The sequence below is a fragment of the Ixodes scapularis genome, unplaced genomic scaffold (genome assembly GCF_016920785.2).
Source record: "Ixodes scapularis isolate PalLabHiFi unplaced genomic scaffold, ASM1692078v2 PGA_scaffold12__126_contigs__length_90152505, whole genome shotgun sequence".
NCBI classification, from domain to species: domain Eukaryota; kingdom Metazoa; phylum Arthropoda; class Arachnida; order Ixodida; family Ixodidae; genus Ixodes; species Ixodes scapularis.
The window spans coordinates 45,231,265-45,257,968 of NW_024609838.1; the positions used below are offsets into that span (position 1 = coordinate 45,231,265).

The 26,704-nt window shown below is 46.0% G+C and overlaps 1 protein-coding gene across 1 annotated transcript in view; it reads left to right on the forward strand.

Moving 5' to 3' along the window:
- Positions 1 to 20,829, forward strand: part of LOC115328492 (Bardet-Biedl syndrome 2 protein homolog) — a 94,368-nt gene extending 73,539 nt beyond the window's left edge. Inside the window, exons 14-17 of the mRNA XM_042289194.1 lie at positions 1,506 to 1,616; positions 13,546 to 13,701; positions 19,432 to 19,544; positions 20,580 to 20,829. Coding sequence (XP_042145128.1) covers positions 1,506 to 1,616; positions 13,546 to 13,701; positions 19,432 to 19,544; positions 20,580 to 20,829 — 630 coding nt within the window. The remainder of the gene's footprint in view (positions 1 to 1,505; positions 1,617 to 13,545; positions 13,702 to 19,431; positions 19,545 to 20,579) is intronic.
- Positions 20,830 to 26,704: the final 5,875 nt, after the last annotated feature.

Here is a 26,704-nt window from a genome sequence, read left to right on the forward strand (position 1 = left end):
GCCCAGATTAGGGGAGATAAGAGAAGGCGTACCTCCGTTTGTGTTAAAAGGTGTGATTTTTTTTTTCGTACTAGGATTTTGTGTTTTTTCTTTTTTTTTGTGGGACATCGTTGCGTCTAGTGACTATAGTGATGGTGTTGCATACATAATATATAAGGGGTGAAAAAACCTAATTTAAGCTGTGTTTGAGACGTTTCTTGTTCTTTTCTTTATTGCTTCGAGTGCTCCGTTGTTCCTACCAAGTCTCAAATGTACCATCATGTTCACCCATCCATGTTCTGGAACAAATGTTGCAGGCAGCCAGGAAACGCGAGATCTGATCTTGATACTTTTTCTAGCTTTTGCATGCAGCCCGGGTCGCGACGTTTTGAGGAGGAAGCAAGTTTTCACTTGTTTTTGCGTAAAAACGAAAAAAAAAAAATAACCGACCCGGGTGGCGTTTTTTGCCCACACTAGACCGGACGAGCGCCCGAAGTGCCACCTCCACGGCGTGAGGTTGGAAAGTTCAGTTGGTACACAGACCGCGGGCTACACATGTTCAGAAATTGAAATTTTACGCGGTGCGGACTATCTACAGGGTGCTTTTCCGAGCACTGTTCGGGCATTAAATGCCTGTGAAAATAAGCCAATAAACGGAGTGCAGTAAAACCTTTCACAAAAGTGTTTTATGTGCAGCAATATAATGATACGCCAATTTCGGGACAGAAGATTCATGTGGAAAAATAATGCAAAATTAGAAAAAAAGTAAAAAAAAAAAAAACTGCTATTGTTTTGTGTTTTCTTTTTCTTTTTTTTTTTGTTTGGGGGGGGGGGGGGGAGGAAAACAAAAAGAAGAAGCCGTCGGGTTTGCTTTTCATTTAGGCACCACCAGTGCTCAGATTTGCGCTTACGCAGACTGCCACATAACACTGATGTGAAACCTCGCAGTCCAGCTCAGTCGGGCAACGCTACACTCTGAAAACCAGGGACGCACTGTAAATCGTCTGCTTCGAGACCGCCGCTGGAAGAAGTCTTTGCAATGATTTTTATATATCTTTCATTCTAACGAGATCAGAAGCATCTTGCGAATGACAGCGGGTGTTATTGATGATTTATGTATGATGCGAGTTTCCTTGTAAGCTAATAAAGGAGGAATACGTCAAGGCGTGTTGTGTATATGAATATGCTCCACATCAGGTGCGGACTTCGTGTGCGGACTAAACAAAATAAAAGTATTTTCTTCATGTGAAATTTGCCGCTACGGACTATACACCAGGTATGACTATAGTCCGGAATATGCTGTAATCGTATTTAAAACGTGTTCGGATTACTTAGTCTTTAATTCACCAATAGATTGGTTGTCCGTGTTCTTTCTCCTTTCTTTTCGCTATAATTATTTTTCGAAATAACATAATTATTCCTTTAACGGATAATTACTTAATTGTAGACCTTAAGGTTCTCGGATGGCACCGAAACACCACTCGAGAAGAGGCTCTTGAGTTCGGTGTGCGGAATCGTCTCTGCAGGTAGCCTCGTGGGTGAACCAGAACTTCTTGCTACCCGAGGACCTCTGTCCCGACGATCGCTTTCATGTCACTTACGTCTCCTTGAGGGAACTCAAGCCCATCACAATTCGCGTGGAGCTCAACGGTGAGGTGAGCAACTTGGGGGGGGGGGGAGGGAGGGAGGGAGGGGGAGGAGGGGGGGTGGTCTGCATGCGGAGACTGCGGGCCGGGTTGCGTCACCGTAGAGCTCGCTACCGTCATACGTTGATTCACTCTTGGAGCCACGTGAACGTGTGCTCTAATCTACGTTGCCGTAAACGCGTCCCCAACTGGTGTGTTTAGCGTCCTGTCCCGCCCGTCCATCGAAAGTGGTCCCAGGGTGGCAGCGAATGACCTAACAGAAGCCGGAGTGTCATGCGGTTGCATGTCACGATTATGGTGCTAGAAGTACCGGTAAAAATCACCAGCGAACGCATGCGTAGCTCACACCGGGGAGTCCCAACTTCTGGCTGCCGAAGCTTTCGCGGACTGTCATGCCTGTGAGCGATCTGGAGCGGAACATGCATCTGCCCCATCCTCACCGCTGCTACGACGCCACCAGGATCGCGGTCGGCGACAGCATGACACTTCTATGGAGTCATCAGGAGGAAATCAGAGGACCTTTCTAGAACGAGCTGAAAACAACAGTGGGAGACGCGTTCCTGGCACCATCGCTTAATTGTTGTTTATTAAGGCAAGATGCGAAGTGCGATCATTTCAAGGAAGAAACCATGGCTAGTAATGTTTTTCTGGACGTTTTTTTATCACAGTTATGCGAAGAAAATGTGACTTCTTCGGGTCCCATTAAATGTGTATATATATATATATATATATATATATATATATATATATATTTATATATATATATATATATATATATATATATATATATATATATATATATATATATATATATATATATATATATATATATATATATGCAGGTTTTTTTTTCTTACACATTTGTTTAAAAAAAGCGTGAAAACTGCACTAATCCGGTTTGTGCAGGTGGGTTATACGGCCAGGCGGACATAATGTGGGTGGCTAATCTTTATGATAAGTTGGCTAATTAATAAAAAATCGTTAATTAACTGTGTAATTACTGAAAATCGACATATGGTTCCAATTACAAGCTTGTAGAGCATCATCGAAAACCACTAAATGAACAATTTTTGGAAGGATATAACGCCGGTGCTGCATTTTACGGCGTTCTGTAAAAACTCTCAATTCGGACGCGTTTCCAGGTTTCTGTTTCTCATCGGAGCGCATAACCGCGCCCTCGGTTCTGCTCCCCAGTGGCTGAGACGCGCAACGCATGCATGTGCGCCCTACTTCCTCCATTCTAAGAGGGAGGCGAGGGGTGGCTTCGGCGCCGCGACCACCGGAGAGCAGGACCGCGGGCGCAAATATTCCCTACGATAAGAAATCGAAATCTTGAAACGCGTCCAAATGAAGCGTTTTTACAGAACACCGTAAAATGCTACCCCTGCGTTATATCCTTCTAGATATAGTTGATTTAGTGGTTTTCGATAATGCTCAGCAAGGTTCCAATTGGAACTATATGTGTATTTTCACTAATTAAAAAGTTAATTAACGAAGTTTAATTAATTAGCCGACTTATCGCAAAGATTAGCCACCCACATAATGTCCGCCTGACCGTATAACTCACCTGCACAAACCGGATTAGTGTAGCTTTCACGTTTTTTTTAAACAAATGTGTAAGAATAAAAAAAAAAAACACCCTGAAGATATATATATATATATATATATATAAGTGAAAGATGCGTACTGTCGGAGTTACTAATTCGAAGTTTATTACGACGTTTCGAGCGGGGACCGCTCTTCATCAGGTAGCGAGTATACAGCTCGCGAATGTTTATATACCCCTAAGAAGAAATTAGAGGGAGTAAAGTGCCGTAGAAAATGGAAACAGCGTTGACAAAACAGATAGATTACACAGAAAGGAGAGGGCACCAAAACCTGACAATCGTCAAAAAAAAAACAAAAAAAATCGGTTTGCAAAAAAAGAGATTATTTACGCTCGCGCAAAAAAAAAAGGAAAAAAGAAAAAAAAAAGTTGTTGGTGGAGAGATTATTTCCTCTCACACAAAAAAAATAAAAAAATAAAAATAAAAAGTGTTTGCAAGTCTTGGGTTGGGAAGGGGTGGCTCGTCTTCAAACCAGAAATAGGGCACATGTGACCACCGACGCCCCCAAATCCCGTGACATTCCTTTGTGCTAGAGGTCGAAGTTAAACACTTTGGGGGATTTTTCCTTGGATAAGGAGTGGTAGGGATGTGACAGTCTATGCCTGCCTGAGATTAACCGCTTGAGCCGCATTTATCCGTTTTGGAGGTTCTCTTCGGACTTAAACGTATTAGGATGTGGTTTAACTATCGATTGTTAAGTTTAAAGATCTCCTAGTGTCTTCAGCGGGTGCATCTAGAGAAGCTCAAGGGCGGAGAGGATCAGCTCTCCAACGAGCCAGCTGCAAACTAAACAGCCTTCCCGGACTTTCATTAATGCCCTGGTTGAAGGTATTAAACTTATAAATAAAATATGATTCTTTTTGCTCTCTTTCAATTTTTGTGCTGAAGCCTGATTCCAAAATTACAACAGAAATGTGCTTGATTGAGTGATTAGAAAGAGACAGGTGCTTTGAGAGCGGAAGGTCGGGGAGTGTTTGTGCGTGACATTTGTGGTTGTTAAAGCGTAGTCTGAAAGCCAAATTAGTCTGTCCGACGTACTGTTTATTACAGACATTGCAGTGCAGGAGATAAATCACGTTTGACGTGCCGCAATCGTAGCTACCCCTTATGTTCCACATGAACTCTGAATTTGTGCTCGTGGCGTTCTTTGTTTCTAACATGTGCTTGCATACTTTACACCTGGGCTTTCGGCATGGTCGGCAACCTAGGCTTGCGGGAGTGGTAGTTTTTGATTTTACTAAGACGTCCCGGAGATTCCTGCCGCGTCGATAGACGACCCGAGGAGCGGCGGGAAAGATTTCTTTGAGGCGGTCGCTCTGTGACAGAAGATTGTAATTTTTGCTCAATATGTTGTTGATGTTTGGAAGATTGCCTGTATACGTTAAAATAAGGTTAGTCTAACCTTATTTTAACGTATACAGGCAATCTTCCAAACATCAACAACATATTGAGCAAAAATTACAATCTTCTGTCACAGAGCGACCGCCTCAAAGAAATCTTTCCCGCCGCTCCTCGGGTCGTCTATCGACGCGGCAGGAATCTCCGGGACGTCTTAGTAAAATCAAAAACTACCACTCCCGCAAGCCTAGGTTGCCGACCATGCCGAAAGCCCAGGTGTAAAGTATGCAAGCACATGTTAGAAACAAAGAACGCCACGAGCACAAATTCAGAGTTCATGTGGAACATAAGGGGTAGCTACGATTGCGGCACGTCAAACGTGATTTATCTCCTGCACTGCAATGTCTGTAATAAACAGTACGTCGGACAGACTAATTTGGCTTTCAGACTACGCTTTAACAACCACAAATGTCACGCACAAACACTCCCCGACCTTCCGCTCTCAAAGCACCTGTCTCTTTCTAATCACTCAATCAAGCACATTTCTGTTGTAATTTTGGAATCAGGCTTCAGCACAAAAATTGAAAGAGAGCAAAAAGAATCATATTTTATTTATAAGTTTAATACCTTCAACCAGGGCATTAATGAAAGTCCGGGAAGACTGTTTAGTTTGCAGCTGGCTCGTTGGAGAGCTGATCCTCTCCGCCCTTGAGCTTCTCTAGATGCACCCGCTGAAGACACTAGGAGATCTTTAAACTTAACAATCGATAGTTAAACCACATCCTAATACGTTTAAGTCCGAAGAGAACCTCCAAAACGGATAAATGCGGCTCAAGCGGTTAATCTCAGGCAGGCATAGACTGTCACATCCCTACCACTCCTTATCCAAGGAAAAATCCCCCAAAGTGTTTAACTTCGACCTCTAGCACAAAGGAATGTCACGGGATTTGGGGGCGTCGGTGGTCACATGTGCCCTATTTCTGGTTTGAAGACGAGCCACCCCTTCCCAACCCAAGACTTGCAAACACTTTTTATTTTTATTTTTTTATTTTTTTGTGTGAGAGGAAATAATCTCTCCACCAACAACTTTTTTTTTTTCTTTTTTCTTTTTTTTTTTTTTTTTTTGCGCGAGCGTAAATAATCTCTTTTTTTGCAAACCGATTTTTTTTGTTTTTTTTTGGACGATTGTCAGGTTTTGGTGCCCTCTCCTTTCTGTGTAATCTATCTGTTTTGTCAACGCTGTTTCCATTTTCTACGGCACTTTACTCCCTCTAATTTCTTCTTAGGGGTATATAAACATTCGCGAGCTGTATACTCGCTACCTGATGAAGAGCGGTCCCCGCTCGAAACGTCGTAATAAACTTCGAATTAGTAACTCCGACAGTACGCATCTTTCACTTATTAACTTTTCCCGGTCCATTGTTTTCATATTTACCTTACTTTACCTATATATATCTATATATATATATATATATATATATGTATATATATATATATATATATATATATATATATTTATAGCCCATACTTGTACATCAAACGTGACCCATTCACACGTGTAATCGGATCATCGTAGGTGTTTTAAATTAAAAAAAACAGAGAGATCTGCTCAAGCATGTCGCTCGCGGCTGCTGATAAATCCCCTACGAAAATAGAAAGCGAGAAATCCAGCCCAAGAGCACACGTAATATCTGTTTTCTTCCGGATCGTAGCGGGCGTGTTCCTATTGAAAAAACAAAACAAAAATACTTAGTTGTGAAAAAGGAAAAAGAAATAGCCGGAAGAAAGCCAATGATGTTTCTTCACGAAACCAGCCCTATGCCGGTTTGCAGTTGAATGCAGGTATCTCTCACGACGGTTTGAATAGCCTAAAGAAGGATTGTTAGTTCACTTGACCGGCTCTCTCTACTCTTGATGTGCGCGAATGTGATTCAGCTCAACTACATGATAAGCCTGTTCACATTCTGACTGCGCGCTAAATTCGAATTTTTGACCCGAGCGTCTTTCTCGAACCGTTGTAGCGTACAGGTCCCGTCAAAGTAAAACGGAGCGCCGGATCGACGACCGAACTGCATCGCCGCGCTATCTAGCAGCACCGGCTGGAACTGATAGGCTACACCTGCGCATGCGAACGTGCCTTCCGCTGGGGCCTCCGTTTTCTTCTTCCCACCTACGCGCTATCGGTGGTTCGAGCGGCGCAACGCTCTTCCTAAAATCGACGCCTGGTAGCACAAGGGGCGGTGCTCGTCGACAACACTCGCCCCTCTCTCACACGTGCCTTCAGTGTTATCTCCCCGTGCGAGTCCGAGCCGAGCACCTAGCGGTGTTTATCGGAACACCGTTTGGCAGCTCGAGACGCCGATAATGCGAGGATCAAAGAAGAAGGACGGAGGAGACCGCGTCCGCGAACGACACGCGCGCATGCGCAGACGGCATCTATCAGTTGCAGCCGGCGCTGCTAGATAGCGCGGCGAGGCAGTTCGGTCGCCGCTCCGGCGCTCCGTTTTACTTTGACGGGACCTGTACATCAGAGCTAAAGTTTCGCACTTGTCGCACTATTCGCGACTCCAGCGACCTACAGGGTTCACCACCATCAAGAAAATATGGCGGTCGAAACAGGTCGTGCCGAGCCATGTGCCCATATAGTTATTATAATGTAAACTAGCCGTTCAGCTGGCCTCACTGTCTATAGGGCTTTCGGTTTCAAATTGAAGCACACAGCAACCAGTCCACTTTTGCGGTCTGCGGGAAAAAGAGAAAGAGAAAAAAAAAACAAAAAAACTTTATCGACTGAGGAAATGGGTTAAGGAGAAGAAACGTCCTGGTTGGGATGGTTGGTGAGGGTCCGATTTCCCGTATTCTCCTGGATGTCTCCTCCTTAAGTTTCTGGTCCCGCTGTGGCAGTCGCCCGAGGCCTTTCGGCGACCTCTTCTGCCCTCTTGACAAAGCGGGCCTCTAGGTCCGGGTCGGGACCACCTCTCCTGAAGAAGGGATTCCAGGGAAGAGATCCTGAGGGCGCACCCAGATGATGTCTATCAGGTTGGCATGGGAGAAACATAAGGGGCACGCCGAGGTTGGATAAAGGCTGGGGTGGATATGAGTTATGGTGGCCGAGTTGGGAAAAACTCCCGTCTGAAGTTGGCACCAGATGTGGGATAGTTTTAAGCTAAGGGATTGGTCCGCCTGCAGAGAGATGCCGCGGGAGATGAGGTAATAGGTGGTTATGTTGTGATATCTGATCAGACGGTCTCGCGCGGACCGGGCTCTGTGGGAGGAAGACGAGCTCGGACAAGCCTGGGTACTAAGTCCTCGGGCTAGGTCGTGGGCCGCCTCGTTTCCGTCGAGCCCAGAATGCACGGGGTCCAGATGAGTTGAAACTTGGGACTGCGCGGGGGGGGGGGGGCTTTAGAAAAATTTGAGTGCCCTTGTGGATATGCGTCGGGTGGTGAAATTTCGGAGAGCGGTTTTAGAATTGGTAATGATTGTTCCGGGGGTAGGGTTGTGCGTAACAACCAGTGCTATCGCCGCCTTTACCGCCAGTTCCGGGATGGGCGCCCGGAATGTGGTTGGATCTAGTGAATTGCTGGAGATATTGTAAAATGCGATTGCAGTGAAAGCCTCATGGTGTCTATATTCCGCTATATCTACGTACATACTCGTGAGTCGCTTTTGTACTTCTTGTTTAGGGCGTGAACACGTTTTTCCCTTCGATCGGTTTGGTGCGTGCGGTGCAAGGCGCGGTGAAGCATTTTGGCTAGAATGTGTGCCTGGGTATCTGGGAGAACGGTTGTGGCACCTTGATATAGGGTGTGGTATCATATTCCTAGGTTTTTCAAAACGTGTCTTCCTGTGGGGGTTCAGGCGAGGCGTTTGTATTGTCCCAATAGGAGAGCTTCGACGAGTTCGTTGGCCTTCGAGTCTGGCAGTGGACGTGCTCAAGGGGGGGGGGGGGGGGGGGGGGGAGGCGTAGTGTCGTCTTGTAGGGGCGTCTAATGAGGATATCAATTTTGTCGGTGTCTGCCAGAGTCATTTTAAGGTAGGGGATGGAGCAGACTGTTCTCCTCACGACGAAGGCTAGGAGCAGGCGGACCCTGTCCTGCTCGGTAAGGCCTGCGTGTTTGTTGGTGGCGCTCTTGAGGAGACCTATGCAGACCGCAAGTTCGTCTGTTTCGTGCATAGGAGCTGCGACGACGTCAGGATGCCGAGCTCTTATTTGCTGATTGAAAAACAAAATAGGTGTAGTTTTCAAGGTATCATTGAAATCTACCCACTATCTTTTAAATCAAAGCCAATCACAGCTTGGCGTCGCTCTGACGTCACCGCAACCCAAGTCCTGCGCAACAAGCAGACGACTTGCTCTCCGCATAGTTAGGTTTATATTCCTTTCTATGGCGTTAAAAAAGTGGTGACGGAGTCTAGTGGGTTGTATCTGAAACTCTAGGACTTTGAGGGCAGAGACCTTTGGGATCTATCTCCCGTCAATGTGGAGTGTGTTGTTGGAGGGGCGTTGTTTTGAATGGTCCAGGGGAAATTTACTAATGAAAAACGCACGGGAATTGTGTCTCTTTGACGGAGAACAACAGGAACTGCCTTTGCTACTTGGGTCATAGCCAATAGAAGGTAGCTTTATTAACATCATAAAAGCGCATCTGCTTTAGTTACAGTATTTTTACGATAAGTGAGTAACGTTTACCTCTTCATGACTCCGAGTCTAGTCCTATATTCCCCGGCAAGTGCGCAGTAAAATCAAGCGGCGAACCTAAGCAAGAATAACAGTAAAAAATAACGTACTTATTCAAGAAGCGCTAACAGCCTGATGACGCTAATAATATTGATAATGTGCAATATTTATAAGCACTAGAATGACCATTTAAAAGGTGAAAATTGAGAATGAAGTGCTTTGATTCTCGTGTGGAAATTATTGCGCAAAAAGAGCTTTCTAAACTTTCCTCACTTTAAGAGCTTTCGAGTACGTAGATATGCGTTTTGAAAGCTAAACAAACTTACATTTGCACCCATATATTGCTGCATGCATTATCAAGAAGGTAGCTTCTCCGTTAATCTAGAAAATTCGCATATACTCTTACCCCGAGCGTAAATGATATGGAGGCCAGAACGATAAGTAGTCAGTCTCGTACTAGCGCTTTCCCAAACATTCTAGGTCGGTCGAATACTCGAGATGAGTAGCAAAGTAGATAAAGAGCAGAGCACCGCATAGCATATTTATTCACTGATTCTCTCTCGCGATATGAAGCTGCGTCGCCGACACACCGTGCCTGCTGCTGCTGCCGTCGACGCTCCCTGCTGCTTTGTTGACCAGTTCTTTTTTTTAGTTTCTGGCGCAAGTTAATCCCTATTGAATCTTTAGTTCATTTTGTTTTCTGCTGCCTGTTTGTCTGTCATTCACGACAATATGATCAGAAGAGTGAATAAGTGTAATGTTATTTATTGCAAATCACACTCACACCTTGACTTTACCTTGTTTTTATCGGCTACGCGTGCACACTAGTGCGTAGTTCCTGACGTCTCTTCTAGGGTGCCTTCATGTGCGCTTTGCTTGGGGTGGTGACATCTGGCCATTTTGTTTCGAACGCTTATTTTTATTTTTTGTTCTCAAGCGCGTGAAAGAGCGTGTCCCTGCACGCGCTCGTGGCGCTGACTGTGCTACGACGACATTTTGTTTCCTGGGATTTCTTTGTATTTTCCCTCTGAGCGGGCACTCTAGTCTCTTCATTTTAGAGATACTTCTTCGTGGCTTCGGAACATAAACCCCCGCACAAAAAGATTAAAGACGTTTATAAATCTCTGTAACGCGAAATTAGAGCGCAGCTCTCGAGCAGGAGTAGGGGAGGGTACGGAGGGGATGGTTTGCCCCTCTTCCTCCTCCGTACCCTGTTCTCCTTACCTCCTCCTCTGCTCTTTGTGCTCCCATCATTTCCTCCCCCTCTTCCTCTCTCCTCCTCCTCCTCTCATCAACCTTCTTCTCCACACGTGACGTCAATTTTCACGCTAAATCTAGCGGTGAAACTGAATTTGTTCAAAGGTGATATGACGCCAAGTTATGTAACGTCCTTTTCTCCGCTAAATTTTGCGGGGAAACTGGCTTGGTGTCGAGGTCACGTGGCGTCCATTTTCCTACTAAGTCTAGCGGGGAATTAAAATGGTGTTTCTAAATGCAACACCAATTCTCCACTGCTAAATGCAGTGGAGAATTAAATTGCTGTTGAGGTCACGCGACGTCAATTTTCCCGCTAAATCTAGCGGAGAAACCGGATTTCTTTATAGGTGACGTGACACCAAGTAATATGACGTGATTTTCCGCCCTAAATTTCGCGGGGAATCGAAGTGGTGTTGACGTCACGTGACGTCAAATTTCCTGCTAAATTTAGCGCGGCACCGCCGATGGCGACGTCCCGATATCCGGAAGCGGCACTTAAGAGCTGTGCTCTAACACCCGGATGCCGTGTTCCCAGTAACAATGTTGGACGGTGCACACAAACACTTCTGCGAAGCAATTTTAGCGCCGTTTTGAATGTCATAATTTTGATGGAAATAAAGAAAGACAGTTACAAATCTTTGTAATGCGAAATTCGAACGCAGCTCTTGAGGAGGAGGAGAGGAGGGGAAGGAAGGGTGCAGAGGAGGAGGAAAGGCATACCTTGTCCTGCTCCTCCTCGAAAGGCGTGGAGGAGAAGGAGGGGCGTATCCGCCATTCCTCCTCCACCGTACCCTGCCTGCTCCTCCCCCTCACTACGATTCCTCTCCCCTTCTTTTCATTGGCTCTCCCTCCTCCCCTTCTCTCCTCCTTCTCCTCCTCCCCTCCTTTTGACCCCAGAAACAAATCAGCTTCCCCGCAAAAAACATGCCGGAAAATGACGTCATATGACCTCAACACCATTTAAATTTCCGGATAAATTTAGCGGGGCGGTTACGCCGACGTCGACGGCGACGCCGCTATATTTTAGACCGGGAGCCTAAGAGCGGCGCTCTAAAAGTGAAAGACGTTTACAAATCCCTGTAACGGGAATTTGGAGCAGAGCACTTGAGGAGGAGAAGGGGAGGGTATGCACCTTCTCCTCCTTTGTACCCTCTGCTCCTCCTATTTCCTTCTCCCTTCCTGCTTTTCTCCCTCTCCCTTTCTCCTGCTCCATACCCTCCTTTTCACATCCTGCGTAACGTCCCATCCGCCGCCTCCGTAAACTCCCATCCTCCTCCTCCTTTATACCCTCCAATCGTGCCAAAGTTTCCCCGGAAACGTTTGCTGAAAAATTGAGGCCACGTGATCTGGAAATTTAACGGTCACGTGACGTCAATTTCCCCGAAAAATGTAGCGGAGAAACTGAAATGATTCATAGGTGACGTGACACAAAGTCTTGTGACGTCACTCTGCCTGCTAAATTGAGCGACGAATTGAGTTGGTGTTAACGTCACGTGACGTCAATTTTTTTGTTAAATTTAGCGCACTTACGCCGCGCGGACGCCGCGAAACACGGAACCGGGCGCCTAAGAGCTGCGCTCTAAAATGTGTGGCAAACAGTCCTGCATTTTTGTTGCTGCGTGAGACGCTCTTGGTTTAGAAAGAACTATGACCTTGAGGCATTTCTTCTCGAGCTATGCCTTTAGGAGTCTACACTCCCATACAGGCCATTTGGTCCAACCCATTGGCTCCATCCACTCCTCTCCACCCTAATGACTCATTGGCCCATTCACTCCTCCATCCCATTGATACTACCCACTCGTCTCCCCCCATTGACCAATGAGCGGTTTGATTTCGTGTAGCGCTACTTACTTCCAGTCATTTCTTCTCGAGCTTAATCACGAGGACTCTTCTTTTCTCTTCTACTCACTGACTCCGCCCACTGCTCTCCACCCTGTTGCCCTCCAAATTTTGCGGGAAATGGGGTCACGTGACTTACACACAAATCCAATTTTGCCGTTAAGTTGAGCCGGCAAATTTACCGGCGAATCACCCAGATAAAGTGAGCGGAAAAACTCATTGTGACGCTTTTTATTCTTCACTTAATGTAAAAACCTACCCTAAAGACGCTTCACGTAAGAACACTGAAACTGACCAATATTATGGGGTGCGCGAATGAGAAATGTTCCAAGCTATCTAGTACGCGCGAATTATTCGGGATATTCGCTCCTAGAATCAAGCGCAGGGAGAAAGTTCACTCACTTTTCCTCATAGAAATGCATTACCGGAAGTCGCTTTCAGACTAGTCGATTTGTACCTTTATTTTGAACCGCGCACTGGCACCAGTTCAATCACTGGCATACATTCTGTTAACTATACGCCTGTGCCAGCTCAACGCACAATGCTCGGGTTTCAGCAGGCAACGATTGGTCTCAAAATGACTGGCCTATATTGGTATCCACTAAATTTAAAGCCTGCTGCGATGTGTTGGCCTAAGCGTCCTTTCAGACGCTTGGCCTAGGGAAACGATGAACCTACTGTCTTTTTATGGTGCTGATGAACGGTGATAAATTCACATCTGGTTTATCCGTTTGCGTAGAGTGCATTGAGAGCGAGCTCGGCAACACGTTGATGCGGCAGTAACTACAGCCACCAGAACAACTGTTATATCGTGCCAACCACCGAAAACATGTAATCAGGGAAGTCAAAACAGACGAACAGAAATCGCGAAAAGGACCTGGTCCGCCCAGTTCAGTGTATTACCGTTAGGGGCCGTCAGTCTTGCTCGACTCGCGAGTGGTCACTTACAAGGTGAGAATGGCAGAGAGGAGCTTCACTCGTCCAACTCCTAGCTTGAGCATTCCACCTTCGACACCTCTTCGGCGTTTTTGCATCACGAGCGCGGCTAGAATGGACAAAGTACAACGGAAGACCAAAAGTACGCGCTGGGAGCCGAGGATTTGGGAGAAAAGCCCTGCCGTTGCCGTTCTCGTAACGTCAGTGACTAGATGAAGTCTGTCTTCGGTGCACCCACGTACCACGCGAAGCAAGCTGCGAGCTCTGTTTTTCCTCACAGGTAACCATAGAGACGGACATGATGGAAGTGGCCGCCGAAATGGTCCAGTCCCTTGCAGCCTTCCTGTCGCTGCAAGAACTCGAGTCTACGGCCCATTTCCCCGAAGATAACGCTAACCTGCAGCTTCTCATGAGCAAGGCACGTATTTTTTTTTCTTAATTGACGCGCAACTTCAAATAACCCCGCTTCGTTTTAAATGGAGCCTGAAAGGTTCTATGGCACCTCCGACTGTTATAACTTTGCATAAAAAATGAAAATCTTTTTCGCGTGACGAGAAATGTCACCAACACTGGAATTACCGTACTTTCCACTGTATGTATAATCTGCCAAAAAATAATAGGATAATAAAGGAAAGCTTCTACATGTATACAGTCTGCACCTGGTGCATAGTCTGCAATCCGTGCATATTCCGCACCTGGTGCTCTGTTGCCGAGTAAAAGCCTTTCATGCACAGCGCGACTTGATAAATGGCTGCCTTAGTATACCGAAAAAGATGCGGTCAGATGCACTATCACAAAGACCATTCGAACAACTGCTTTTTGCGCGCCGCCATCTTTGTCTACTGGGAGTGGAACGCGTTTTGGAGCGTTTGCATCCTAACGTACTGCAGTACAGCTTCTTTTGTTTTGTGTGTGGAATATATGATGCCGCTTATGCGATCACAGCCAATGCAACCCAAAAGACAAGGTCTCCCTTTTTCCCCTCCAAACGTCATCACTGGTACATCCACGCAGCCCTGCATAGCTCGCGTCAGCGTCGCCGCAAAGCGGGTCTTGCTGCGTCTCACAACGCAGACACCGCAAAACGGCAGCCGCGTCTGTCACTTTGAGGCAAACTATTGTAGAGCTTCAGCGTGTTTGCCGCCTGGGGCGGGGTGCGAATCCAGCAACGATGACGTCATTCTCAGGACTCGTCTTCTATAATCGATGACAGTCGAAGAGCAAGGTAGAAGCTCCTCCCAGCTCTCTCCCCTTTGGCAGAGCGAACGGTGGAGAGGAGGCGACTCCCTTTCCAGCATCCACTCTGCTAAACTGGAAAGAGGTTGCTTTTAAATGGAAACTGTCATGGTTTTGTATCCGAAGAAAACACCTAAATCGTCATCATCTGACCTCCGGGATCGTGAATGTCGAGAATATTATTTTTAATTTGGTGCACGGACGCAAAAGAAAATTATTTTCAGCTTACAACTGAAGCCCCCCTTGCTGGACCGTTACGTTATTCAAGAAGATTACGGAATCTCCGCTCTCGCGTATTTTCGGTGCCTATAAAGGCTATGCGCGCGTACTATTGCTATTTTCAATATGGTCAGAATAGGACCGTCACGACTGGTGTGAGCATGGGGGAATATACTTGGCAAGCTTGCTATAGGCTTATTGCTATTTACTCAACTATCAAGGAGAATGCAGGAATTGGTGTTCCACCCGCCGCACGTGCTGGCGTCAGCAGTAGTAACTTTTCTAAAGCAAATACCTAAAACGAATGGCATACACTCCAAGAAAAAATGGAGGAAAAAGGTAGCAACGGCGCGTCTTCCTCCCTCCTGCTGACGCGCCCCCAAGCGGACACGAGAAACAGGGATGAATGAAACGTTTTTCTCCTCCTCCAGGCAGACGGGAGAAAGCTTTCGCCTTCGCCCTCCCGACTCATCTTCTTTCGGTTTCGTTTTTTGAGCACGTCGCGCACGTTGGTTTATAAATGTTGTTGAGTTGATTGAGCTTCAGCGGCAGCGAAGGCCGCCTGTAATTGCGTCTTCTAGTCCAAACGTGCAGAACATTTCGGTTGCATTGACGTTTTTATCACTAATTTTATCAAACGAACAAACGAAGCCGTTAGAAACAGCGAAGTTCCGGAGTAGTGCCAGCACCGCTATCTAGACTGGGTAAGATGGCCGGCTCCGGATTACGGGACCCACGCGGAACTGCAGTAGCGGAACCACGCGGAGCTGTGTCGACGTTTTCGACGTTATGGAAATCGCAGGAACTGCTTCCAAGACAGGCTGGTTTTACTGCCGGCTGCCTGGGTGTTTTCCGTGCTGAGTTCGGTTCTGTTTTCCGATGCCAAGTGCCTACCGGCGTTCAACGCGGTTCTGTATTTATGCGTGTCAGCAACATAGCAGCAACATCGTGATGGCAGTGTTGTAAGTTCTGAACAGAAGACTGGAATTATCGCCGATGTGACCGTGTGTTCGCGTATCAGTTCTGTAACAACAAGATGAGATGACTTAAACTGTCGGGAATCGATGCCGCTGGTCGGGACGTGATCGGAGGGGGCGGGGTGTCGCACGTTGACATTCCGCTTTACATTAAAAAGTTTAAGACTACTTGAAGGATTAGGCACGTGCAATCGATCGACTTGCCGGTAGTCATGTTGGAACGCTGGTCAGAAGAGTAAGCTCTTATCGTACAGTGGCCATTGTGACTCTCAGTTGTCTCCTCGCCGAGAGCGATTGCGCTCTGGGGAAAGGTCTGAACAGTGCGAACTTATGACGGAAAGTACGTATATTCACAGTGTGGAATTTTAGCATTAAAAAGAATAGTAAGTAAAATCGAAAATAAAAAGCTACTCTTTAATTTGCTGTTTAAAAATACTGCCCTTTAAGTGGCGCGCTAGGATGAGCGCTAGAAGTTTTCGAGCTCGCGACGGCGTAGCTTCGTAGACTTTACACCTGCCCTAAGTCACGGCTTTGACTGCCTTCAAGTTGATCGAAATGCGATTTTTCTGCCCGTGAAGCATCACTTTCAGCTGAGTGAATATCTGCTCTACAAAGATTAATTCAAGACGGCAATTTCAGCCGAATAGAAAAACAAACGCTACAATAGAAATACAGGCTACGACGTGCCGTACGGGGAAACAAACTAACGGCTTCGAACCGCATTGATTTATTGGCTTTCATTATTTACGGCAAGATCGAGCATTTACTTTTTAATAAAATATTTTTCCCCTGAGCCATACAAAATACTCTCAGAGGTATGACATTGCTGGAAAAAAAGGAGTATGCTGGGAATTTTTTTTTTTTTTTTTGCTTAGGGAGTCACCGAGAAATTCCGTACGTTCAAAACGACCAGTATAAAAGACGGAAACGGAGAGCTCGGGCATAGTGTTCGGGTTAGTGTGCCGTTGTATTGATGTTTGTATGTGACATGTATCTGTACGCACTCAATGCATGTTCACCGGATGCTTGTAGTATGCGTAGGGTGTCTGATGTGCGTATAGCAGAGGTCGCAGAGGTTCCCGAAAATCCCGATGCGTAATGGTGGCCTGAGAAAATAAAAATATTTTTTTGTAGAACATGAATTGGGCGGTACCTAGCGGTACCTAGCCTAGTAATTGCAATTACTCTGCTTGACCCTGCCATCTGGTGGCAAGCGATTTAACCTTCTTTCACGCTAGACGATGAACAGCGACTTCGAATTTGTTCTTTTGAGAGCGGCTTTTGGCTTCGCGGATTGGTTCTCCATTCCTCCGTGATGTGCGGTTGACGAACAGCAAAGGTAAGGCGTAAAGTGCGCGAAGTAGCTGGGTATCGGTTGTCTCCGTTTAACATCGCAGTGCTGTCGACGAGAAGACTGAGTAACTGCTTTCGAAATAGGAGTTTCTGTACCTGCGGGGGAATCTGGCTTTGGAATATATACACAGCTCGCGGAAAGCTCGTGTTGCGCTTTTATTTGCTGCGCCTCTGCTCACGTACAAGAGACGTAGCGTCCTCGTTAAGCCTCACTGAGCTCGGTTTGCTCGATTCAGGGCTGCCATAATGAGCAGGAGAATTATTTGCTCCCCTGCTTCATGGACGAAAGTTTCTCCCTTTCTAAAAGAACATAGGTTACAAGACCGTTCCTGCCCTTAAGGACGACTATCGATATGCGCGTTCGGCAACGCTTTATTTTGGTTATTTACTTCGAATCTTTTATACGGGAAAGGCGTGCGCTTGTGGCGCGTGGAACACAAATCCCGGCATTCTCTAGCAATAGGTGTATTGGATGTGCTGCCCACACGAGCGACACTCGTTTGGCGGCCTAAAGATCTTAGTTTGACGTAACGACTAGTCGGATGTTTCCCGCATTTAGTTGCATCTCCGGGAAAGACTAATGTTTTATTCAAATTCACGGGATAAAACTACTCTAGAATTCAGCTCAAACTCTTTTTTTCTGAAGAACCTCTTCTTGCCTTTAACATGTCACCACTAAGTTGGTATTATAATGCCTGGAACTCGTCTCCGACTGGTGCGTTTAGTGTCATATCTTCCCCATCTATCAAAAGTGGGTCCGAAGTGGCAACAGATGAAGTCGCAGAAGTCAGAGTGTCACGCTGTCAGATATCGAAATCCTGATGGTATGTTAATAAAACGCTCGCGAAAATCTCGATCAAATACCAGTGTTGCTGTCGCCGCGGCGTCCCAACTTTTGGCTGCCGATACTTCCGTGGGCAGGTGCACTGGAGAGCGATCTACAACAGAACAGGTGCCTGCAACATCCAATGCTGCTCATGGGGATACCGCGAGGGTAGCGATCAGAAAACTGCATGGAACTTGTATGTTTCTCTCAGGAGGAAAGTGAGGGATCACTTTTTGGACACGGTAAACAAACCAGTCGGAGAAGCGTTCCAGACACGCTAGTAGTATCGCCACAGCCCTGTAACTCGACAGTTTTTCAACTGCTTGTTAATTGACCGATCTAACTGAACGTTCGCCGTACGCGTGACGCCGCCATAACTTTAGTTAGCAGGAGGCAGGCAGCAGTGCACAAGACGGTTCGTGCCGCCTCGTGCTCTGCATGAGCACAGCTCCAGCGAGGTTGTCGCACGTGCAGAAAGAATAAAGTTCCCTCGATGCATCGCGGCAGCGTTGACATAACAAAACTGGCTGATGGAAAGATGTATGCACAAAATAAAGTCTCTGAAGCCGGGGTTCACACCTGCTTATACAGAACACACAATTCAGGGTGCAAGCAAATTTTAACGCGAGTCACCGCGAGATCCGTGCTTCGAATGCCAGATGCCAATGAGTTCAAGAAAGATGCTTGAAAGGCGACATTCGAACCACGGATATTGGGGTGACTCGTGCTCGCAGACCTTCTTTGTCATGATGTAGGGGCAGTGTGAACCTGGCTTAACGCCGTAGTCGACCACGCTGCTGATAGATCATACAAAAGGCGCGGTATTCACTGCAGGCACGATGACAGTATATCCGACCGTCACGTCTCACGCAAGTTCGAACCAGGTTTGTCTCACAGGTAGTTAAGATAAACATTTGGTTTCGGTCATGCCCAACCTTCTGGGACATTTTTTAGGATAAAATGTTTTTAAGGAAACATCAAAATCTACTTCACTGCGTTTTATGGCGCAGAGGCAATTACAGTACTAGGAAACGTTGCTCTATATTGTCGAAAAAGCTGAACTTGTTTATTTTGTGAACGTAAACAAAATAATTCATGGCAAAAAAAAAAGAAGTTGAACAAAACTGTGCGCATTCAAAAGTTAAATTACTGCATATTGATATTTTTATGACTTCCATCTAGAAAGTCCCGGGAAAAAATGTCATTGTTTTATTTGTTGTTCAGCTGAAATATTCATTTTAGTGCTTGCATTAAGGTGTCGATGTCCAAGAAAAATGGAGACGCAGACACTTTGCTGAGCGTCATGAAGAAGCATTAAATCAGTGCGGTGGTACACTAAAGTTACCGCCGCAACAGGCACAAGGTTGACAGTACAACAACGCGTCCACACGGTCTTCCCGTCTTTAACCACCTGCCTATTTGCGCACGTCCCGCGACTGGCGACTTTAGCAGAAAACCCGACACAGCGCAAAGTCTATCTTGCTGGGATGAATGTGTGCGTTCTAGAAAAGTGCGAGCCACTTCCTTTATTTCGCAGGTTCAAGAACACCTATCCGCGAGGCTTACCATATCCGCCAACATGGCGGACACCGCCACTATAGTTCGTGACCTCGTCCTGAGGGCTGAAGACTCTAGGCTCATGGGCGACTTGTGAGTACGGTACCAGAACACGGGGAGAAACTTCGACGTTAGATTAAAACTTGTACTCTTTGTGTCTTTATTGTTCTTGTTTTGCTTGCGCTTGTTAAAAACCTTTTAAATCAATTTGACCATAGATCCAAGTGAGTAGTCCCAGGTCGACTTAACAGAGCTGTGTAACGATACTACATAGGAAAGTTTTCAACTCTTCTATGTTCATGCCAAAGTGACACTGCGGTGGAAGCTACGCACTCGCCGGACCAGTCAGCCGCCTCAATTTTATCATCTGCCCCCACACTCTACGCGTGGGTACGTGCAAGTGTATCCGCCTTGGTCAAAGTCAAATTTGGGGGTTTTACGTGCCAAACCAACGGCGGGCATCTGGCACGCCCCAGCGGAGGACTGAGGATTAATTTCGACCATCTGGGGATCTTTTGACGTGCAACCGAAAGCTCGATTACACGGCGCCTTCTCCGCAATAAGCCTCCGTCAGATTGCGGGCACCTCGGCCGGGATTTGAACCCGCCACATGGGGATCCGTAGGCCGACGCTCTCGCCTCGGAGCCACCGAGATGGCTTATCCGCCTGGGTGGATACCGCTACAGAAACTGTTAGGGAATCCGTAACACGCTTCTTAAATAAGCAGTAAATTGAAATGGATGAAATTGTAGGAGCTCCCCAACGAGAGTCAAACCTAGGACCCCCCGACTCTGGGCTCAATATTTTATCATTGCACCAAGTAATTTTATTTTATTTTTTTTATGAGCGAGCATTGATCACGAGCGTTCGCGGTCGAGTGTTCAATCAGTTCATACGAAAAAAAGCGAGAAATCCAAAGTGTACCCAGCATTTTTTTAAAAAGGGAGAGAGTTCGGAATAGAATAAAGGTTTTCACTAACTCAATAAAATAACCAGGAATTGAAAAAAAAAAACTGCAATGTCCACTACAAATCTTAGAATATTCTACGGAAGTGTATAGTTTCTTTTTCTTTTTTCTCGTGAAATTAAAGTTGCAGTGAGCGTGCTTCTGTTATTTCCGGATTGCAGCAAGTCGATGCGGAACTGGTACCAGGAGCTGCAGGCCCTGAACAGAGAGCTGATCAGTGGCTACAAGATACGTTGTCACAGCCACGAGGAATTGATGGCGTGCCTGCGGCAGTTGAACCAGGGCATCCAGAGGGGCGCCAGACTACGGGTGGGACGCTTCAAGTCTCGGGTCGTGCTCTGCGCAAGGGCCGCAGTCAAGGCTGCCGACGCCGGCGGCCTGGTCCGGGCCATCTCCACAGGGGAACCCTGATTCTTCAGCCACCCGATTCCAACCGTTTCGAGACTGTTTGACCGGACCGGCAGGACGCCACGCGCCAGAGTGACGCCAGAGCGCCAGACTTCCACTCTCTTGGGGAGCGCTTCGACCCTGTGTTTCTCTTTGGTCGCACCAAGCTGTCGACAACGGGTTAGGAAGACGGGACGGTCGCATGGTCTTTTCAAGATGGGTTTGCACTCTCGATGATCACCGTGGACCACTGGGTGGCCAGACATGGATTGCCTATTCGCCAACGCATGCTTTTTGACCCTTTTATTGGGCATCTCCCCGTCTGGCGAGCGTGCACCTTTGCACATGTCAGGGAGATTTCATACGTAAGGCTTGTGAGGCACACGCGGAACCTGGTTACATGCCATTTTTTGCGGATTCTTCGCTGCACAGCTGATTCCTCTGCCGATCTACTTATCTTTTTGCACCATGGAGAACGTGTTTTTTACGTTAAAAGAACTACCCGTACATCAAGGCAATGCGCCACATTCTTCAGGTTATAGGACATGTTGTGTATGTATTGCAAAACAGCAGGTCCGCCCATCCTTCTATGCCCCCTGTTACAGATTGTGCTGTTGTCTTTCCTTAATTTTTCCGCAGGGTTTAAGGAACATCTTGAAGAACGTGATAGGGGTACCCTTCCGCTTCCAGCCTGCTAAGCTGAAAATTAAGATTTTTTATTCGGTGGCGGCAGAATGTATTCAGTGTTTCCCTTAAAGAAAATATAAATATATTCCCCTCTTCACCAACTTTGAGTAAACCAATCTAAAAAGGCAAAATTATTTTTTTTTTTGGGGGGGGGGGGGGGGGGGGGGCACGAGATTTATGCGCCTAAGAGACATGCTCCGTCCCAAAGTACAATCCCAGACACAAAAACTCTAGCCGGCCACGAAACAAGGTCTCATGGGTAAAGTTCAGCAGAAGGCTCAGCTCGTGAACACCTTTAAAAACCCGCGATCACTTGGTCAGATGCTATTACAGGGAGGAGCACACGTAACAAAATATATTTGGCGTAACTAAAAACCTTGGCATAATCCTTCTATTACAGTTTTTCAAAGATACGCTTATCGCAATATGCGAAACAAGTGTCACAAATTACGTGCCACTGTCGAACCATCGCAAAAACAACGTGTCTCTCACCCAAAACTACTTCATAAACTCAAGTATGTTCTGAACGATGATCACATTCTGACTTGGCTTGAAGCTTATCTTGTTGGTAGGTAACGGTTTGTGCAGTTAAATAAATCTCTAAAACGTCATACGTTATATCAAGAGTGCCCCAGAGGTCTGTTCTTGGGCCGCTGTTGTTGATCATTTATATTAGCAATATAGGCCGAGGAATTCGAGCCTGTATGAAAACTTAACTTTTTGCCGATGACAGATTTATAAAGTAAGAAACAAATGATCTAATGATCAAAAGGAAATTTTGCAGATATTGACAAACTAATGTAACCAGTGGAGGTATAAAAAAAAGTCTAGACATGCACATAACGCGGAAAAACTAACAGCACAATTCGTCTATAGTTTTGCGGCGATGCTTTCAAGATATGTTCAGGACTGCAAATCCCTGTGCGCTTTTTGAAATCGACTCATAACTGAAATGTATGCATAACTCTCACCAGTTAAGAACACACACACAAACACACACAGAAAAAGCTTTGAAGACATAGACGGAAGTTAGAATTTGCCGGTCCTGCCCTAATGAAAATTCTATCAAGATACGTATTGTGGGACATTGACTGTCAGTCAGCATCCCTGGTGGAACGTGCCCTAATGGTCCATCAGATGACGTCTGACTGCCATTGCCAAGGAAATTTCATCAAAGGCAGCGTTTACATAAAAGCTCCCATGCCAAGGCGGCCATCTTGGATGGCTATAAAACGGTTTACAAGCCGAGGTGGCCATCTAGCATGGCTATCAAACGGTTTACAAGTCCTTAAAATGAATGTAATTCAATACATCTAAAATCAGAAAAAGTGTGTACCCGTCATTATTATTATTTTTTTTTCATTTTTGAAATTTGCGTTTTTCAGGCAAAAAGGACACTCATTTGCAGACCGGCCCACAGCACCCTAAGCATGTTTCAGAGAAACGCCCTAGATGTCTGAACCTTTCAAGACGACCGTATACACTTTAACTCACAAACCGTATGCGACTCCGTTGAAGCTACAGAGCAAGCAGGCATGCTACGACAGACAGCCCTGGCTTCCAAGGACGAACGCGAGCAGCAGACATATCTGAACTACGCTCGCGGATGCTTTTTGTCTGCGCTCTTCATGAAACAATAATAATGAGCTGCGACACAGAGGTAAGGCCAATAGCCCACACCAGATAGAAAACTATAACCTTCCTAGCCTAAACCTCTCGGACCAAGTCAACAGCATTTCAGTATTGCAGCACGAGGTTCCGACAGTGATTCATCGCTCTAAAGAATGCTTCGGCTGCAAATGCAGTTAAGCCTTCAGCATGTTATGCAAAGCACTCGCATATCAATCGCTGTACTGCGGTCCTACTCGCTTGCAAAATAGAGTACTTTCGCGTCGAAGAGCCCTACTTTTGTTCGCGCGCCTCCGGCCCAGTAGACCTAGTACACCTTGTCGTCTTCAACTACACCGCTAAAGTTCCTTACATAATCGGAACTCACGACGGGCTGGGTCTTGTCGAGGAGAAATTTTATTAAAACAAGACATTCTAGAGCCCGGGCAGGATCGACAGGTTGGAGCAAGCGGACAAACAAAACGAGTGGCGAGCGATCGTTCATAGAAGCTCGGAGAAGCCTCTATGGACGAAGCGGCGTTTCGGCGGTCTTCTGATCAGGGGTGTCGGGTGCCCTGCTTGCCATATCTCTGACATCAGCGGTTTTATGGGCTCACGTCCCGAAGTCGCTTTCTCGTGCATATATTATTTTTTATATTCATAGATTTGACGAAATTGTGGTATCCGAACTAACTTTACGTCCTTAAATTTGACCGCACGTCTGTCTGCACGTCAAAGCTGTTTGACGTACAGTCAGAGACAATCGATGCACAATCAGAATCGCCACCAAGAAATCTTGACGGCATTTTGCGGCGGCAGACTGCCACCATGAAACCATCTGACTGGAGTTTGACTGTCGGTCAGAGTAACTTGTTGGCCAATCAGACATGCTTGACGTACAGTCAGGCACAGTCAGCGTCCACTAGAAAACATTAGACAGTTTTAGTATAGCGTTGCTGGCTCTTACGTACGCAATACGCAATAGTATAGCGTACGCTAAAAATGACCTGCTCGGACCGAATTTAGTTGTGCGTTACGTTTTCGAGTGAGCACCGCGCATGATCTTGGTTAGATTTGCTAGAGCTGCAGATTTTCGCGCGCTTATAGCGCAACCATGCTCCTGGAAAGAAATATTGAAAATAAAAACGTGTCCAATCATTTTATTTCAAAATAAACCAAGCAGCAGCTGCCTCGTCAAACGCGCTTTTCTGCGGGGACAGAGGCTACGAGTAAAGGCCGGTTCAGACACTTGTGTTTGATTGCGTTTGACTGCGTTGCGTCGAGAACCGAAAGCGAGCCACCGGCACATCTGTGCTTCGAGTGAAGCGTGCAATCCAATTCAAAGAATCATCTTAGCACGCGATATAAGTAGCAGGAATGTCCTGGTTTCTCGCAGCCGCAACGCAATCAAACGCAGTCAAACGCAACTGTCTGAACCAGGCTTAAGCGTGTTTCACATGCAGCGATTTTGGCCCTAAAGCGGCGCGATTTCTGCCGTCGCGGCGCTCGTGCCACTGAATTGCTGGTGCTGGCCAGAGCGCCGCGACGGCAGAAATCGCGCCGCTCTAGGGCCAAAATCGCTGCATGTGAAACAGGCTAGAGTGCGTAGCGAAATTCGATCACGGAGCCTCCGTCAATTTTCCCTTTGAAACGGCACCTTTTATCAATGCTATCGCGGAATGAAATTCATGACCTACTGATGTCCAGTGCATAGCGAGATCTTCGGTGATTTCTTTTAGAGTCGCTCGTCCGTCGGCGATGAACTGTGCGAATAGGCTTAGCGTTGAGCAGATCGCAGCGTTGACGCACATTCCAAGCGGCGAACATTTTCACTGTGCACTCCTTCAGCTGCACGGCGATCTCATTCGATCGCCGTAGGTCCCGGAAAGAATTGCCGAGCTGAACACCACGCAATTTCACGTAACACAGAACTTTGAAAACACCACGTCGCCTTTGCTGCGCCAGTCGAGGTAACCGCCATCTTGAAACTGGTGCTCTCGTTGGGTCCGAGATCTCTCGAGAACGTCCCGCAGAGCCCGCTAGCCCGCCATGCAAAATCCCCAGCGTTGCGTGCGTACGCAATACGCTAGCTCTCCTATTGCGTTCTGCGCACGCGCACTCCCGACCCGCAATTTTATTGCGTACGCAAGGCTTTAGCGTACGATCCACTAAAACTGTCTATTGACTGCCAAACAGGGTTACATTGATGGATTTTTCATTCGGGGGAGCTTAAATTAACAGTAGAAACGTAACTGAGATTATCAATGATTAAATACGCAAGCACAATTTGGGTGTCATTCTTGCAACAAAACGTTTCCGAATTAGAGCACATACAATGTAACGCTGCATGGTTTATATTCAATCGGTATCGACCCACAAACTGTCTCCCTTATGAAGTCCGATGCCAAAATTCTGCTTAAAAGTAGGAGGATGATGTTCACTCGAAGAAATCCTTTTTTTTAAATAGCTGCATAATGATTACTTAATTGATATTCAGAAATATGTTGCATATGAAAACATCAATAACCTAACTAGAACGAAACATCCCAAATTTATTGTTGCTAATTGCTTGAACGCGCACTTTTAAAAACATTTTTTGTTGTAAAACGTGACCATGAATAGAACATCATAATCACGAATGATGTAAATAGCCATAATGTGCGTGTTTATATGATTAATATTTTTTGGACATTAGTATCTTTATATTTTCTAAATTTTTGCCATCCTGCTTTGGCCTTACGGCTGCCATGTCAAAATGAAATAACTTAATAAATGAACAAGCTAGAAACGTCTATCTACAACGGCAAAACAAGAAGTTTACGACATGCATGTTATACTTGGTCAAACCTTTCCCGGGCTTTATCAAGTATGATTCTGAGAGTTTGAAGTCTTTAAAAATGCATATTAGCACACAATATCTCCAAGTCATCCAGATCAGCGTCGTAGACTGCTTATCCAAAGACAGCTCTGTGGATCTTTCTAGGCTCCAGTATGACTTTGTTAATCTGCGGGTAAAAATGTGGGGCATACATGTATATATCTCAGTTTTAGACTACGCTTTCAAAGTTATCTCCAACGTAATATGAAAGAGGGGTGCGAGCACGATTATTTTGAAAGAGCTTGTATTTCGCAAGTGCTCCTTAAAACAGACTTCATCTATAAGCACAACTTCAAGCCAGCGTCTTCAATACGGCGAGAAACTCAGGAAGGGAAGGAGACGAAAGCGCGCAGGGAAGTCAAAGCGCCGAGCTCTGATTTGAATGATTAGTGGGTGATTGGCAGACTTGGGAAGTAATCTGGTACAAGTAATAGATTACTTGTAATCCGTTACTTTTTGAAGTAATTTTGTAATTGCCACGTTACTTTTTTTTCGGAAATAATTCGTAATGTAATTTCATTACAAAATGTTGGTAACGAATTACTTTAATTACTCGTTACTTTTTAAAAATATGAGCATAATAAAGTAACTAGAGCAATACGAGCAGAACATTGAGCAGCATAAAAAAGAGCAAGTTCAACAAAATAGAAAACACCAGGAATGGGAGAAAATAATCAAAATGCAATTAATGCAAAGGTGCAACCGAGCTGGACAAGAATGGCAATA